Raw genomic sequence first — 19308 nt, 5'->3', positions numbered from 1 at the left:
TTAGGACAGGATTCCACTCGGATAAAGGTCAAGGAACAGATGATTGTTTGCATGTTAATTGTACAGTGCAAACACAGAACGTGATCATCTTGGTTCACGACACTCAATGTCACTGTGCGTTACCTCATTCTTGATGTTGCAGTCCGCCCCTCCAGCGAGCAGCGCTTGACACACAACAAGTTTACCACTATTGGCGGCATCGTGCAACGGAGTGTCGCCACGCTGGATGCACACGCAAGAAACAACAGTACAGGAAAAAGTTCTCAATGAGTTAGATTGTGGATCACAGTCACAGTTGTAGATCAAAGCAAAACAATTCAGAGTGGAATTCAACAGTTGGTGGATATGGTACTACTTGTCTGGTATTTACATTGCATGATTGCCATTAGTGTACAGACATACATGTACACTTATACCTCGGTTATCCAGACCCCAAAGTTACGGGCATTTCAGGCTACCGGACACACTTTGGGTGAGTCTCAGTGGAAATGTTACTACTCTTTAGGCAATTTTTGTGGAAATAGTGACGACATATGCCATATTTATGGCCATTCCCCATCCAAATGTACCGATTTTGAGAACGATAGACACAACAAACTGGGGCAAAGACTTGCACACATTGATGGGGTGAGGAGGCAGTAGATGAGAATTTTCGGGTTAGGACAGGATTCCACTCGGATAAAGGTCAAGGAACAGATGATTGTTTGCACGTTAATTGTACAGTGTAAACACAGAACAGGATTATCCTGGTTCATAACACTCAATGTTACTGTGCTTTACCTTATTCTTGATTTTACAGTCGGCCCCTCCAGCGATCAGCGCTTGACACACCTCGAGGGCACCTCTCCTGACGGCATCGTGCAACGGAGTGTCACCACGCTGGATGCGCACGCAAGAAACAACAGTAGAGGAAAAAGTTCTCAATGGGTTTGATTGTAGAACACAGTCACAACTGTAGATCAAAGCAAAACAATTCAGAGTGGAATTCAACAGTTGGTGGATATGGTACTACTTGTCTGGTATTTACATTGCATGATTGCCATTAGTGTACAGACATACATGTACACTTATACCTCGGTTATCCAGACCCCAAAGTTACGAGCATTTCAGGCTACCTGGAAAACTTTGGCCGAGGTTTAGGGAAATGATAGTACTCTTTTGGCGATTTTTGTGGAAATAGTGGCGACATACGCCATATTTATGGCCATTCCCCGTCAAAATGTATGTCATTCGGGGTAACGGACATTTCGAAGTTACGGGTAGTGCCCGGATAAACAAGTTATGAGTGTATTTCATATTGTCGGATCATTGTGTCGCTGTACAAATTGGATCAACGCCCAGGATGTGGTATGAATGCGGCTAGACGTACACATAATATGAAAGTGCAGTGATGTGATCGGAACTGGTTCATGGTACCAGTTTTGTGCTTTAGGTCACATTTCAGTGAAGAGAATTGTACGTCGCTGCCTTCATCTGATGCCTTCCGGGTGATTCAGTGGCAATTTTGGAGTTTTTCCTATTGCCACTTTCAAAATGGATGTATTTGCCTTTTATTCTGCATGTGTAATTTAATATCGTACTCGTAATGCAGGTTCAGTGAAGCCCAGCCTATTCACGCGGCTGCAGATTCGTAGTGCATACTGTAGAACAGGTAATTTAGCGGCTAGTTGTATTTTAGCGTTTTTATTATTATTATTTCACCGTCCAATGGCAGAAGCCAATGCAAAGGAGGGGGCGTTAGCCAGCCATGGCAAGAGAAGAAAAAAAAGAAGAAAGAATGAAGGAAAGAAGATGATAATCGGAAGAAAATAATGCATCAGCGGGGTGAAATGTATCGCTATGTTGACCATGGTGGAGAGCGGCGAGATAAGCTAGCAAAAGAGGCGAGCGAGCCTACAACGTGGCATGACATTTAACATGGTCTATGAACTGTCTAATATTGGATATTGTCTTCATTTCCATGGGCAGCTTGAGCCAATACGAGTATGCAGAGAAGATAGGAGATTTGGTAAACATAGTTGACAAAGCTCTGGGAAGTACTATGCCATTGGGAGTGTCCCGTGCGAAAGTAAACCAATTATACTTGGTGAGATGTTCAGGGACAATGTTGAGTTTAATACGATGGACCAGAACGCATGACTGTCTCTGCGACAGGATAGAGATGGGGCTGGTGGAGGCCAAACTATATAGATCAGTAGAGGGGAAAAGAGTGGGTTTACGAAAAATAATTTTCAACACACGTTTATGATGTATTTCTAGTGTCTGTACAGCAGATTTACTAAGCAGGGAATGCCAAGCAGTGGCGCCGTACAGAAAGATAGGAAGGAGGTAGCATTTATAAAAGAGACGAATACATTCGGGAGACAAGTGGGAGCAGTGAGACATCAGGCAACCTACAGATTTGCTAACTTTGTTGCATACAAAATCTACGTGAGAATTCCAGGACAATTGCGAGTCAAATACAACACCCAAATGCCTTACCATTGTCAACGTTAATTGTACCGGTTAGCGACGTTTTAGTTTCGCGATATGCAGCGATTTTACTCACGGATCACCGGTGCACTACTTGTCTTAACTGATTAAGGACTTGAAACTTTAGCGAAAATGAGTCGATCGCTATATTCGCTAGGGTTTTTACGTCGCTAAAATTACCCGTTCTACAGTACCTACGCCACTTCAGCAGCCGAGTTGGAGAGACACTTATGCGAAGCTAGCCCGCCAGCACTCAAGAACCATCTCCCGCACGCATTACATAGTCGGCTGCCGGACTGCTCAGATATGGGCTTCCTCCTCTCGGCCAGGCACTTGTGGCGATTCTTGTATTTCACACACACACACACACCTGCACCTGCACACACACACACACACACACACACACACATGAGCACACTTACACACACACACACACACACACTCACACACACACAAGCACTTCAAAAACTGCAGCAGTTACACTGATGGCAATGCAGGCTCTGCAGCAAGCTCCTCTGCGGATGCCTCAATCAGGTCAGCAGCGACTTCCTCAGCTGCCGACAGCAAACGTGTGGAGCGGTGCAAGCTGGGGAGAATCACGTTCTTCCTCAGAAAGATCAAGGCGTCAACATTGGAAGGGTGGAGGGAGCTGCGGGTTTTCGTAACGATGGCACCCGCAGCAGAGAAAACGGATTCGGATGGCACAGACGAGCCAGGAATGGCCAAGAATTTCCTGGCCACGGGTGCCAACAGCGGAAAGCGGTCGCTGTGCACTTTCCACCAGGCAAGTACATCAGTCTCCATGCCTGTTAGCTCCTCGGTAAAGAACACAGCAAGCTGTCGCTCAGCCTTTTCCAGGTTATCAACTGGCTCGTCATGCCCATCGTCGAAGTTCGCTGTGGTGCTCATCAGTTGAGCAAGGCTGCTCAAACAGGGCTTCTTCGCAGCTGGCTCAGTAACGCTAGAAGCCGGACATGTGGGCAGCTTCTCGCTGGCCAGTTCAGCAAGATCTTTCTGCACTTGGATGCGCTGTTCAACCTCCAAGAAGTTCAGGTTCCGGAACCGAGGATCCAAGGCGCTAGCCAGGACCCCGGACTCCGGACATCCAAATTGTCGTGGCGGAACTTCACCTTCAGCCGTGAAAGTAGATTCGTCGCGAACGACCGTGCCATGGTGGAGTGTGTTTCGCCAACCAAAATTTGAAGCCGTGTTGCCAGCTTTGTGGTGATGGGGAGCATTATTGAGAGCGTGACGTACGATTACCCGCTGGCAATCTTGGTGGCAAGCTCAAACGGCTTCAGAATTGTGACCAGGTGTTCGGCTGCGGCCCATTGCTGGTCCTTCAGCTGAAGGTCACAGTGTTCCTTCTTTGGAGTGCAGCTGCTGTTCGACAGCACAACCGTCAATGCTGTCCTTAGCTGTAGGGGGCGGCTCAACATGAAGAAGGTGGAATTCCACCTTGTAGGCACGTCCTGGACTATGGTTAGTGGCTGCTTGGCGCTGTCAAGCTGCAACTGCTTGAGCCTGAGGTGCTCAGCCGCCACAGAAGAATGTTTAAAGTGCCCTACCAGTTTGCGACTGCAAGCCAACAACTTGTCCAGGCCCTTCGTTTTGTCGATGGCGTTCCTGATGACGGTCTGCAGCATGTGGGCCATGCAGACCTGGTTGTCGATATCGTCATCACGCAAAATAGCTGCAGTGGCAACCATGTTTCGGGCCTCATCGTGAGTCACACAGCTCACTTGTTGGCGTGGAATGCCGAAAGCATCCACAACGGGTAGCAGATGTGCAGCCAGCTGTACACTGGTATGGCTGCCGTGGAATTGGTTAGTCTGCAGGAAACAGCTCACCAGAGACCAATCTCTGTCAACGAGAGAGCTTGGAAGCTCAGGGCCCTAAGCTATGCTTTTTTGCCTTGATGACCTAGACAAAAAAAAAGCATAGGGATGTTATAAATTCTTTAAAAAAATCCTTTTTTTAAGACATAACCTGGGATTCGAACCCGCACTATCGCGCGCCCTGCATGCATCCCCCGATACGCTTCGCATACATACAAATTCTTCCAAGTTGTTTCACATTGTGATCTTGCATTTGAAAGCCGTATTTGAATATGCATTGTGGCCAGCCGTCTTTGATGGCACGGTACGGTAGGGGATAGGTAGGGGACAGGTACGATCGAGGGTAATACGACACCGTCTGCCGTACCGTACCGTACCATCAAACACAGCTGGCCACATACAGCTGCCCGCAATATTCAAATAGGGCTTTCAAACGCAAGATAATAACGTAAAGCAACTTGGAAGAATGGGTATGAATGCGAAGTGTATGGGGAATGTATGTAGGGCGATAGAGCGGGTTCGAATCCCAGGATATGCCTGAGAAAAAAGGAGAATTAAAAAATTTATAACATTCTATGCTTTTTTGCCGTCAGATACGGATAGCGCCAGGCGTGACACAAACAAACAAACACACAAACACACAAATACCAAATTAAAGCTGCGTGGACCCTGGCTAGCGCCAGACGTTACTGAAGTAACGTCTTCTGCATAGCTACGGGAATAAAATGTGCAGTGTATGTGACATAGCTCTGCGTCGCCATAGAAGTCCATCCATCGGTGGTGAGGGCTATGCCACACACTCCCTCATTCTCCAACAGCTTTTTCAGGTCAGCGATCCCTATTTCATGGCGCTTGCGCAGCAGCGAACTGAAATGAGTTCGCGACGGGAATGGGAAGGCAGGCTCCACAAACTTCATCAGAGCAACAAACCCACGATCGCCAGCGATGGACAGTGGTCTGGTGGAGTCCACGATCCAATCAAGAATCAAGTCGGCGGGCTCCTCGGAGCGACCGGACGAACAGGGACGACTGGTGGAAGTTGCCGAGTTCACAACCCAACTAGACAAGCTGCTGCTGCTGCTGCGCTTCTCCGCTGCCACCGATGACGCATTACTAACATCTGACTCAGTAGTCGCACCCGAGGAGTGAACCAATTGGAACTTTGAAGGGTGAGCCGATTTCAGATGAGCGAACAGGTTGCTGGTTCCGCTCTGTCGAGAGTAAGTCTTTTTACAAAGTTTACACGTGTGCCTCTCCACACCGCGATCAAAATGCGTCCACACACCAGACCTTGCTTGCCTGGCAAACGCCATGGCAGTCAGACGATACCTACCTACAATATAACTACGAGTGTCAGAGAGAAGACGAACTACAAGTAAAAGGAAAACTACAAGTGTCAGATAGAAGGTAAGTCCGTCAATCCGCACCTCATCACCTTGTGCAACTAGTATTTCGTCTGTGCTCGTCGTTCCGCAGTGCACCGTAGAATGTCTACAAGTGCAGTTCAGTTCACATGGTTCACGGCCAGTCACACTCACCGTGTAGTAAACACTGACAGTCTGTGAGTGTGACTGGACGTATAGACCCGAGTAGATATTGTAGACCGCGCAAGTAGTTCCGCAGTGCACCGTACCAAGTCAACTAGCATGACTGCACTGACTGACTAGACTGTACATCACTGCAGAAGGGCCCCAAACGCGAGCCGCCGGTGGACGAATAGTAGTAATATTTACACACGTATCATCCAAATATGTACTCATTTAAAGCCGATAAGCCGATAGCGAGCAAAAATACTCGCTCGGTATACTTTCTAACAAGTAAATACCGAGTAAACGGTATAATCGTTTCAGCCCTAAAAATGAGTAACCCAACTTGCAAGCCTTAACTTCTCTGCTTTTGTGCTTTGCTCTCGAAACACGTTTGTGCAACTTTTTGCTTTTCGGTTTCCGGATCATGCACACGAAGTTCTTGTTTCTACTCTTCCCGAAGTCATTCCAAGTTCTTGTACAGGTAGACTCCCTCAAATTCGTATACGGAATAATTCGAAGATTCCATGTAATTTGAACTTTTACGTCGTACCGATCTTCTGCAAGTCACTTCAAGTTAAATTCGAATGCATAATTCGAAGTACGAAAAGTGCACCCGCTGGATAATTCGAACTCTGTCTTCGTACAGAAAAGCAGTTTACAGTACAGTGACTATGTCCTTCGAGTGCTTATTTCGAAGTGAGATGGAGTTGCTCTACTCGTAATTCGAAGTTCATTTTTTCTCCTTTTCTAATCAAGAGTAACTCAGAAAATGATCCCTGGCCCACTCCAGGATCGACAATAGCGTTGAAGAAACCGACCTTCTCTCGAAATTTGATCCAAGCCTGTGCAAGGCAAAGTGCAAAGATTTGATTGAAGACGACTTCTTCCAGGTGGTTGGCTCTCTTCGCGGATCTCAATGGCTTGTCATGCCGCACCAGCTCATGCGCAAAGAAGTTTAGGACTGAACAACAACTGGAAGTCGTAAACATTGTCTATGCCTATGCTCCACTTCTGTTCTTCAGAACGACGTGCTGTTCTCCGACGGGCTTTCATGACGCAGAGAAGGCAGCGCTCTTCTTTTGCGTTGAAATCGCTTCTGGACAACGGCAGCGATTGAAAACTGCTTCACTAGAACTTCGTAGAAGATGAAAATAATGTCCAATGACTTCATGTCGATCCAGTGTTTTGGTGAAATGACCTGATTTCGTTGTTCATGACCACCTATGTTTCGTTGATGCAAATAAAATGTGCAAAAATAATCAGCACGCAATTTCGAGCATTTTGACATACATATCAGTACATGGGACTGCATTTTGGATAATTAGAAGTTCTGAATAATTCGAATTTAGTGCCTGGCAATTTGAGGTTCGAATTAGAGGGAGTCTACCTGTACTTCGACATACTAGCAGCTAATACGTGTAATGGATGGAACATAATATTGTACCGCCTGCACCTGCTCAGGTGAAAGATTCTGGCGTGATCGCATCTCTCAAGAATATGCCAATCTTGCACATCTAGTACGCAACGGGAGTGAGGCTAATTAAAAAAAAATAGACACAACACCCTTGGGCAAAGATCTGCCCACATTGCAGTGTTGAGGAGGCAGTAGATTGAAAATTGCTCCTTCATGCAAGGATTCCAATTTTGTGAGGGTCTGTGGAACACATGAGTTGTTTTTTCTCGATAGTACATTGTAAGCACAGACCATAATCATCATGGTTCATGACACCCTATTATACTGTCCTTGACCGCATTCTTGATGTCACAGTCCGCCCCTGCAGCAAGCAGCGCTGGCACACATCGATTTGTTCTGCCCAGGCAGCATGGTGCAACGGAGTGTTGCCATGCTGGAAGCAGTTAATTTTACAGTGTAAAGCAGAACAGGATCAGTATGGTTCATGACACTCTAAATCCGGTTCTTTACCGTATTCTTGATGTTACAGTCCGCCCCTCCAGCGAGCAACGCTTGACACACCTCGATTGTACCTCTCATGGCGGCATGGTGCAACGGAGTGCAGCCATCCTGGAAGCACATGCAAGAAAAAACAGTACAGGAAAAAAGTTCTAGAGAAGGCTGAGTGTAGATCACAATCACAATTGTAAATCAAAGCAAAATAATGCAGAGTGGTATTCAACAATTGGTTGATATGGTACTACTTGTCTGGTACTGCCGTGGACATGGAAACCCGGTGGCACGTCTAGCGGCCCCTGGGCGCTGTCCATGCAGCCTTGATTCGGTACGCCTAGTTTATGGTGCTCACGTGCAGTGCGCTGGTCATATCGGATCAACATGTGCACTGCATGCAACGTTCTGTACTCACTGAGAGCGCCGGTCCCGGTCATTCGACTGGATTTCCATGTCCAAGACAGTATTTTCTTTTGGGTTTGCGTCCTGGTGGGTCTGGCATTTTTTGGTCGCTGTGTGCAGGTCCAATATGGCATTTGGTACACTAAAAGACGGTCACTGGTAACGCAAGGCAGGTACAGTTTCCTTGTAGGTCTGTCCATGCATGGAAAAATGCTGGTTAAAAGCAGATGGTGGCTAAAAGCAGAGGTCGCTTACACCAGTTTTTACTGTATAGTGAAATCTGGCCAAGTTCATACGTCCACAGATTTGTAGTACATGTCTAGTATGGTATTACTTATGATTTCCAGAAAAGTCACGTCAACTGAATCAGCCGCAGGCCAAAACCGAGCAGAGTTGCCCATGCACCCTGTCAACATGTCATAGACTCATAACGTCTCTAATATGTTGATATAGAGCAGCGCAAGGAACAAAATGAGAAACGCAACTTGCAGAAGTCCTAAGGGAGCATCTCATAAGTTCGCATTTTGTTTCTAAACATAACGCATTTCGAAACGGGGGTAGGGGGGTAGCGCCTTTTTCGAATAGAAAAATGACTGTTGGCACATTTTCTGGAACTGTACAATCTACTACCGTGCTAGATCCCTGCAGCAAATGAGTGTGTTTTGGTGGAGATGTACCTGTGTTTGCAGATCAGCTAACCCTTGCACTACATGCATGCAGGCTACTCAGAGGTGTCAAATGTCACACCAGCCTGATTTGTTGTGGAGGAACTATGTTTATGTGCGTGTACATGTCATTGATTGTACTTGTACTCAGTAAATGCGGTACTACTGTATGCCATTCACGACCGCTCTAGCAAAACATTCATATCCATGTACATGTACATGTACAATCATGTACATAAGCATACCATAGCATGGGGCCGCATGGACGTGTACAGTAGATAAACACAGAAAATGTGCGATAAGACTTTCGAATAGAGGGGGGAGGTAGGGGTGTAAAGTCTATTCGAAATGCGTTACGTTTGCAAAATAAATGCGAACTTATGAGATGCTCCCTAACTTCCCTGGTTTTTGCGCTTTGCTCTCGAAACAAGTTTGTGCAACTTTTTGCTTTTCGGTTTCCAGATCATGCACCCGAAGTTCTCTTTTCTACTCCTCCCGAAGTCATTCCAAGTTCTTGTACAGGTAGACTCCCTCTAATTCGAATACGGTATAATTCTAGCATTCCGTGTAATTCAAACTTTTTCGTCGTACCGATCTTCTGCAAGTCACTTCAAGTTAAATTCGAATGCATAATTCGAAGTACGAAAAGTGCGCCCGCTGGATAATTCGAACTCTGTCTTCGTACAGAAGAGCAGGTTACAGTACAGTGACTATGTCCTTCGAGCGCTTATTTCGAAGTGAGATGGAGTTGCTCTACTTATAATTCGAAGTTCATTTTTCTTCTTCTCTAGCCAAAAGAGCAACTCCAAAAAATTGATCCCTGGTCCGCTCTAGGGTCGACAATAGCGTTGAAGAAACCCACCTTCTCTCGAAATTTGATCCAAGCCTGTGCAAGGCAAAGTGCAAAGATTTGATTGAAGACGACTTCTTCCAGGTGGTTGGCTCCCTTCGCGGATCTCAATGGCTTGTCATGTCGCACCAGCTCATGCGCAAAGAAGTTTAGGACTGAACAACAACTGTAAGTCGTAAAAATCGTGCCTATGCTCCACTTCCGTTCTTCAGAACGACGTGCTGCTCCCCGACGGGCTTTCATGACGCAGAGAAGGTAGCGCTCTTCTTTTGCGTTGAAATCGTTTCAGGACAACTGCAGCGATTGAAAACTGCTTCACTAGAACTTAGTAGAAGATGGAAATAATGTCCAATGACTTCATGTCGATCCAGTGTTTTGGTGAAATGAACAGATTTCGTTGTTCATGACCACCTATGGCACTTGTGCCAGTGGTAGTGAGACTTATCCACTCACCCCCACTGTTAGGCGCTGCATCTACCCCTAGGGTTTACCGGCTTTTAGCGGCCGTCGTGAGTACCCTTCTGGAACGGACACGATAATTTCCTTTATTTTTATATTTTTTTAATGTTTCGTTGTTGCAAATAAATATGCAAAAATAATCAGCACGCAATTTTGAGCATTTTGACATACATATCAGTACATGGGACTGCATTTTGGATGATTAGAAGTTGCGGATAATTCGAATATAGTGCCTGGCAATTTGAGGTTCGAATTAGACGGAGTCTACCTGTACTTCGACATACTAGCAGCTAATACGTGTAATGGATGGAACATAATATTGTACCGCCTGCACCTGCTCAGGTGAAAGATTCTGGCGTGATGGCGTCTCTCAAGAATATGCCAATCTTGCACATCTTGTACGCAACGGGAGAGAGGCCAATTAAAACAAAATAGACACAACACCCTGGGGCAAAGATCTGCCCACATTGCAGTGTTGAGGAGGCAGTAGATTGAAAATTGCTCCTTCATGCAAGGATTCCAATTTTGTGAGGGTCTGTGGAACACATGAGTTGTTTTTTCTCGATAGTACTTCCTCCGCGTCATCGAAATTGTCGCAGTTTGACTTTTGATGTAAAATGCGGTATTTACTCACCAGCACTCATACCAGAGGCAAGGGATCAGACATAGGCGATAGTCATCAGTATAGGGTGACGGCAAAGTTCTATTTTCTGTTATTGGAAGCTGGAATTTTTGAACTAGACGCAATTTCTTCGCTGATGTCGCTGCGCTGGTAATTTCGACTCGCTGAGATCAGTCAGGTGTTGCAGCCTGCACATTTCTCGTGCTTATGGCCATTCACTCAAGCCCCATCACTGCTTCACCTTAGCTGGGGTGAGAATGACTTCGTGGAACAAGTGGCAGCGCTTGGAGAAACATCGAGGGGTCGGCAAACTAAATACCTGCAACAGCGATAAAATTTGTCGCTCTGGCTGAGACACTCAGTACTACTACTAGTACATGATTGTACCTGCAAGAGCCGTGTAGACTCTACACGTAGTGCTAGTGATGCACGCGCAGGTGCCGTACCATGGTATACCAGTGCTGAAAAAGAGGGCGCGCTGGACGTGATACTACACTTACCTGCATGAGCTGTGGGCATGCCACGGCTAAAAAAAAGGGTGGCATGGCATCATTATTTTCAAGATCGAGGTGATTCCGAGGTGATTCCGCCGACGGTAATCAACCGACCTCGCAACGATCGTGTATTCTTACTAGGCTTCGTTGGTGGTGAAGTAGAAATCATCCAGAGCTAGCAGACGACAAGCATAGCAGCTCTTGTCCTGTGGAGAAAGTCAAAGCGTTTGAGATGAGGCGCGACCAACTTTCAACCTTCCTTGAAATATTTGGGAACGATATTTTTGCGTCCATTGACATCAGCGACGACGAGGACTTCATCTCTGCATGAAAACTCTCAGTCCAATTGTCCTAGAACGTTACTCTAGTCTTCAGACTATAATACTGTGTAATAAGTTTCGAATGGCTTAGTTTATGGAGTTGTCAGTAACAAGTGACAAGTCAAAAGTCAAACTGCGACAATTTCGATGACGCGGAGGAAGTACATTGTAAGCACAGACCATAATCATCATGGTTCATGACACCCTATTATACTGTCCTTGACCGCATTCTTGATGTCACAGTCCGCCCCTGCAGCGAGCAGTGCTGGCACACATCGATTTTTTCTGCCCAGGCAGCATGGTGCAACGGAGTGTTGCCATGCTGGAAGCAGGTAATATTACAGAATAAAGCAGAACAGGATCAGCATGGTTCATGGCACTCTAAATCCGGTTCTTTACCGTATTCTTGATGTTACAGTCCGCCCCTGCAGCGAGCAGTGCTTTACACACCTCGATTCCTCTCCAGAGACAGACGGCTTTATGCAACGGAGTTTCGCCAACCTGGAAGCACATGCAAGAAACAATAGTACAGGAGAAAAGTTCTTGGGAAGTCTGAGTGTAGATCACAATCACAATTGTAAATCAAAGCAAAACAATGCAGAGTGGAATTCAACAATTGGTTGATATGGTACTACTTGTCTGGCACTGCCGTGGACATGGAAACCCGGTGGCACGTCTAGCGGCCCCTGGGCTCTGTCAACGTAGCCTTGGCTCGGTATGCGTAGTCTACGGTACACACATGCAGTGCGCTGGTCATATCGGATCAACATGTGCACTGCATGTAACGTTCTGTACACTGAGGGCGCCGGTCCCGGTCATTCTCCTGGATTTCCATGTCCAAGACAGTATTATCATTGCATGATTGCCATTAGTGTACAGACATACATGTATGTCATATTTTCTTATCAGTGTGGTGTTATACAAACGAAGTAGCGGTGAGGCATCCTGCAGCTTCATAACTCGAAGAGAATGGGTGAGCGCACATGCTCATGCCCTGGGCACTGCAAATTCACAACTCATTACATTTTACAGAATCATTTTCAACGTTTCGGCAAATTGCCATCATCAGGATAACTCATTTCATTTTACAGAATCATTTTCAACGTTTCGGCAAATTGCCATCATCAGGATGCATATGAAGCGTTGAAAATGATTCTGTAAAATGAAATGAGTTGTGAATTTGCAGTGCCCAGGGGATGAGCATGTGTGCTCACCAATTCTCTTCGGGTTGTTATACAAATTGGATCAACGCCCAGGATGTGGTAGGAATGTGGCTAGACATGCACATATGCAAGTGCAGCGATGTAATTCGAATTGGTCCAGGGTGACAGCTTTGCACTTTATTAGTTCGGATTTCAACACTCACAACCGTACTTGCTCACTGTTTGGGTTTGAGTGCATACTTTCAGAGCGTGGTGAAGGTAAGTTACGTAATAAAGGCAGAGAGCCGCGCACTGACCCATAACCACAGTTGCATACTCTTGTTTATGCACTCTTGCTACTATCCACGAGGATGGAGTCTGTGCTGCACTAGCCTGTGGCAATGTAAGATACAATATCCATGTAGCTCGGAATACTTTTCTGTTTTCAGCTCATGCGCCTGAAGTTCACCTGCATACTCCTCCCTAAGTCGTTCCGAGTTGTTGTACTTCGACATACTAGCCCCTAATACGTGTAATGGATGGAACATTATTGTTCTGTCGGGACCTGCTGAGGTGAAAGATTCTGGCATGATGGCGTTTCTCTACACTATACCAAGCAATGGGAGCGTGGCCGATTTTGAGAACAATAGACACAACATACTGGGGCAAAGACCTGCACACATTGATGGGGTGAGGAGGCAGTAGATGAGAATTTTCGGGTTAGGACAGGATTCCACTCGGATAAAGGTCAAGGAACAGATGATTGTTTGTACGTTAATTGTACAGTGCAAACACAGAACATGATCATCCTGGATCATGACACTCAATGTCACTGTGCTTTACCTCATTCTTGATGTTGCAGTCCGCTCCTCCAGCGATCAGCGCTTGACACACGTCGAGTTCACCTATCCTGACGGCATCGTGCAACGGAGTGTCGCCACGCTGGATGCACACGCAAGAAACAACAGTACAGGAAAAAGTTCTCAATGAGTTAGATTGTGGAACACAGTCACAGTTGTAGATCAAAGCAAAACAATTCAGAGTGGAATTCAACAGTTGGTAGATATGGTACTACTTGTCTGGTATTTACATTGCATGATTGCCATTAGTGTACAGACATACATGTACACTTATACCTCGGTTATCCAGACCCCAAAGTTACGGGCATTTCAGGCTACCGGACACCCTTTGGGTGAGTTTCAGTGGAAATGTTACTACTCTTTTGGCAATATTTCTGGAAATAGTGACGACATATGCCATTATTTATGGCCATTTCCCGTCAAAATGCATGTGATTCGGGGTAACTGACATTTCGAAGTTACGGGCAGTACCCGGATAAACAAGTTATGAGTGTATTTCATATCATCGGATCATTGTATCGTTGTACAAATTGGATCAACGTCCATGATGTGGTACGAATGCTGCTAGACGTACACATTATGAAAAAGCAGTGATGTGATCGGAACTGGTTCATGGTACCAGTTTTGTGCTTTAGGTCACATTTCAGTGAAGGGAATTGTACGTCGCTGCCTTAATCTGATCCCTCCCGGGTGATTCAGTGGCAATTTTGGAGTTTGTGCCTTTGCCACTTTCAAAATAGATGTTTTTGCCTTTTGTCCTGCATGTGTAATTTAATATCGTACTCGTAATGCAGGTTCAGTGAAGCCCAGTCTATTCACGCTGCTGCAGATTCATAGTACATACTGTAGAACAGGTAATTTAGCGACTAGTTTTATTTTAGCGTTTTCCCATTGTCAACCGGTTAGCGACGTTTTATTTTCGCGATATGCAGCGATTTTACTCACGGATCACCAGTGCGCTACTTATGTCTAAATGGATTAACGACTTGAAACTTTACCGAAAATGAGTCGATCGCTAAATTCGCTAGGGTTTTACGTCGATAAATTTAATCGTTCTACAGTACCTCGTACGGTGTTACTGTCTAATGATCAGGAGAAATGTTTCTGTCAACTGAATCCACCCAGGGCCAAACCAAGCTGGGTTTAGCATGCACTCTGCAAACGGAATAACACTCACGTCGTCTCCGGCATGTTGATATAAAGTGGCGCAAGAAATAAAAGGAGGAAGAAGGCATGCAGAAGTCTTAGTTTCCGTGCTTCTGTTCTTTGCTCGCGAAACCAGTTTGTGCAGCTAGTGCACCTAAACCCTACGTGAGGGTTCTTGTATGGAAATCCTGTATTCACATCTGGAATGATCGATGTTCTGTATGCACAGCCTACTATTCACGAGGATGGAGCCTGTGCTGACCTAGCCTGCAGCAATGTAAGATACAATATACATGTAGCTCGAAATACTTTTCTGTTTTCAGCTCATGCGCCTGAAGTCCACCTGTAGACTCCTCCCGAAGTTGTTCCGAGTTTTAGTACTTCGACATACTAACCCTGCATACGTGTAATGGATGGAACATAGTAATCATTGTTCCGTCTGCACCCGCTCAGGTGAAAGATTCTGGTATGATGGCGTCTCTAAAGAATATACCAAGCAATGGGAGCGTGACCGATTTTGAGAACAATAGACACAACACCCTGGGGAAAAGGCCTGCACACATTATAGTCGTGAGGAGGCCATAAATGAACATTTCCGGTTAAGACAGGATTCCACTCGATCGGGTGAAGGTCAGGGAACACATGATTTATCGTACATATATTGTACAGTGCAAACACAGACTGGCATTTCAGGCTACCGGACACCCTTTGCGCGAGTTTCAGTGGAAATGTTACTACTCTTTTGGCAATATTTCTGGAAATAGTGACGACATACGACACATTATCTATGGCCATTCCCCGTCAAAATGTATGTGATTAGGAGTTATGGACATTTCGAAGTTACGGGCAGTGCCCGGATAAACAAGTTATGAGTGTATTTCATAGTGTCGGATCATTGTGTCGTTGTACAAATTGGATCAACGCCCATGATGCGGTACGAATGCGGCTAGCCGTACACATATGCAAGTGCAGTGATGTGATCGAAACTGGTTCCTGGTACCAGTTTTGCGCTTTAAGTCGCATTTCGGTGAAGAGAATCCTACATCGCTGCCTTAACCTGATCCCACCCCGGTGAATCAGCGGCAATTTTGGAGTTTGTGCTTCTGACACTTTCAAAATGCATTGTTTTGCCTTTTATCCTCCATGTATAATTTGATATCGTACTCGTAATGCAGGTTCAGTGAAAACCAGCCTATTCACGCGGCTGCACATTCGTAGTACATACCTCGTACGGTGTTACTGTCTTATGATCGGGAAAAAAAGCTGCCGTCAACCGAATCCGCCGAGGGCCAAACCAAGCGGAGTTAAGCACGCACTCTGCAAATTTAAGGGCAGTTGCGTCGTGTCCGACATGTTGATGCAGAGTGGAATTCAATAGTTGGTTGATATGGTACTACTTGTCTGGTACTGCCGTGGACATGGAAATCCGGTCGCACGTCTAGCGGCCCCTGGGCGCTTTCCATGCAGCCTTGATTCGGTATGCGCAGTCTACGGACTACGGTACACACATGCAGTGCACTGGTCATATCGGATCAACATGTGCACTGCATGCAACATTCTGTACACATTGAGAGCGCCGGTCCCGGTCATTCGACTGGATTTCCATGTCCAAGACAGTATTTTCATTGGGATTGCGTCCTGGTGGGTCTGGGATTTTTTTGGTCGCTGTGTGCAGGTCCTATATATGGCATTTGGTACACTATTAGGCCGTCGCTATTCACGCAAGGCAGATGCAGTTTCCTTGTAGGTCTGTCCATGCATGGAAAAATGCTGGTTAAAAGCAGATGGTGGCTAAAAGCAGAGGTCGCTTACACCAGGTTTTACTGTATAGTGAAATCTGGCCAAGTTCATACGTCCACAGATTTGTAGTACATGTCTAGTATGGTATTACTTATGATTTCCAGAAAAGTCACGTCAACTGAATCAGCCGTGGGCCAAAACCGAGCACAGTTGCCCATTAACTCTGTCAACATGTCGGAGACTCATAACGTCTCTAATAATATTATGTTGATATAGAGCAGCGAAAGGAACAAAATGAGAAACGCAACTTGCAGAAGTCCTAAGGGAGTATCTCATAAGTTCGCATTTTGTTTCTAAACATAACGCATTTCGAAACAGGGGTAGGGGGTAGCGCCCTTTTCGAATAGAAAAATGACTTTTCGCACATTTTCTGGAACTGTACAAACTACTACCGTGCTAGATCCCTGCAGCAAATGAGTGTGTTTTGGTGGAAATCTACCTGTGTTTGCAGATCAGCTAACCCTTGCACAACATGCATGCAGGCTACTCAGAGGTGTCAAATGTCACACCAGCCTGATCAAACCGTGTACATGTGCCTGGCCAGCGTCTACAGCAGTACAGTTGTTGTGGAGGAACTATGTTTATGTGCGTGTACATGTCATTGATTGTACTTGTACGCAGTAAATGCGGTACTACTGTATGCCATTCACGACCGCTCTAGCAAAACATTCATATCCATGTACATGTACATGTACAATCATGTACATAAGCATACCATAGCATGGGGCCGCATGGACGTGTACAGTAGACAAACACAGAACATGTGCGATAAGACTTTCGAATAGAGGGGGGAGGTAGGGGGAAAAAGTCTATTCGAAATGCGTTACATTTGCAAAATAAATGCTAACTTATGAGATGCTCCCTAACTTCCCTGGTTGTGTGCTTTGCTCTCGAAACAAGTTTGTGCAACTTTTTGCTTTTCGGTTTCCAGATCATGCACCCGAAGTTCTCTTTTCTACTCCTCCCGAAGTCATTCCAAGTTCTTGTACAGGTAGACTCCCTCTAATTCGAATACGGTATAATTCTAGCATTCCGTGTAATTCGAACTTTTTCTTCGTACTGATCTTCTGCAAGTCACTTCAAGTTAAATTCGAATGCATAATACGAAGTGCGAAAAATGCACCCGCTGGATAATTCGAACTCTGTCTTCGTACAGAAGAGCAGTTTACAGTACAGTGACTATGTCCTTCGAGCGCTTATTTCGAAGTGAGATGGAGTTGCTATACTCGTAATTCGAAGTTCATTTTTTCTCCTTCTCTAGCCAAGAGTAACTCAGAAATTGATCCCTGGTCCGCTCCAGGATCGACAATAGCGTTGAAGAAACCCACCTTCTCTCGAAATTTGATCCAAGCCTGTGCAAGGTAAAGTGCAAAGATTTGATTGAACACGACTTCTTCCAGGTAGTTGGCTCCCTTCGCGGATCTCAATGGCTTGTCATGCCGCGCCAGCTCATGCGCAAAGAAATTTAGGACTGAAGAACAACTGGAAGTCGTAAAAATTGTCTATGCCTATGCTCCACTTCCGTTCTTCAGAACGACCGTGCTGCTCTCCAACGGGCTTTCATGGCGCAGAGAAGGCAGCGCTGTTCTTTTGAGTTGAAATCCTTTCAGGACAACTGCAGCGATTGAAAACTGCTTCACTAGAACTTAATAGAAGATGAAAATAATGTCCAATGACTTCATGTCGATCCAGTGTTTTGGTGAAATGAACTGATTTCGTTGTTCATGACCACCTATGGCACTTGTGCCAGTGGTAGTAAGACTTATTCACTCACCCCCACTGTTAGGCGCTGCATCTGCCGCTAGGGTTTACCGGGTGTTAGCGGCAGTCGTGAGTACCCTTCTGGAACGGACACGATAATTTCCTTTAATTTTTCAATTTTTTATGTTTCGTTGTTGCAAATAAGATATTCAAAAATAATCAGCACGCAATTTCGAGCATTTTGACATACATATCAGTGCATGGGACTGCATTTTGGATAATTAGAAGTTCCGGATAATTCGAATACACACTGCACTGTTGAGGAGGCAGTAGATTGAAAATTGCTCCCTCGTGCAAGGATTCCAATTTGGTGAGGGTCTGTGGAACACATGAGTTGCAGTGGTAGTGAGACTTATCCACTCACCCCCACTTTTAGGCGCTGCATCTGCCGCTAGGGTGTACCGGGTGTTAGCGGCAGTCGTGAGTACCCTTCTGGAACGGACACGATAATTTCCTTTAATTTTTTATTTTTTTAGTTCCGGATAATTCGAATATAGTGCCTGGCAATTTGAGGTTCGAATTAGACGGAGTCTACCTGTACAGTCGAATGTCACTTATCCGGACGCCAGTTATCTGAGCACGTCGGTTATCCGACAAGCCCGGGAGTGATAATTTTATGACTCTCAACAGTAAAATTCTAAAAAATAAATAAAACAAACTTTTTTCTTCTTATCATATACGGTGTAATATGCATTTACTTGGAGTAGATGTGGTCAAGTATGCTAACATGTATGTGTGCATGGAATATGCATGAATATATTGGGGTTTTGTGTACCTAAATCAGTGAAATCCAGCCATATATGAACATACACTGAAAATGATATCAGTTGTCCAACATATTCAGTTATCCAACATGCCTGATTCCCGAAGTGGTCGGTTAAGTGACATTCGACTGTACTTCGACATACTAGCAGCTAATAAATGTAATGGATGGAACATAATATTGTACCGCCTGCACCTGCTCAGGTGAAAGATTCTGGCGTGATGGCGTCTCTCAAGAACTTGACAATTTTGCACATCTTGTACGCAATGGGAGTGAGGC

The 19308-nt window shown here is 45.4% G+C and overlaps 1 protein-coding gene across 1 annotated transcript in view; it reads right to left on the bottom strand.

Annotated features, from left to right (window-relative positions):
- Positions 1-19308, bottom strand: part of LOC135829711 (uncharacterized) — a 113838-nt gene that overhangs the window by 21989 nt on the left and 72541 nt on the right. Inside the window, exon 16 of the mRNA XM_065342103.1 lies at positions 124-222. Coding sequence (XP_065198175.1) covers positions 124-222 — 99 coding nt within the window. The remainder of the gene's footprint in view (positions 1-123; positions 223-19308) is intronic.

Source organism: Sycon ciliatum, chromosome 13, assembly GCF_964019385.1.
Source record: "Sycon ciliatum chromosome 13, ocSycCili1.1, whole genome shotgun sequence".
In the NCBI taxonomy this organism is placed as follows: Eukaryota; Metazoa; Porifera; class Calcarea; order Leucosolenida; family Sycettidae; genus Sycon; species Sycon ciliatum.
Note: the sequence above shows the minus strand (reverse complement) of the source record. Positions and strands in the feature narration are given on the sequence as shown.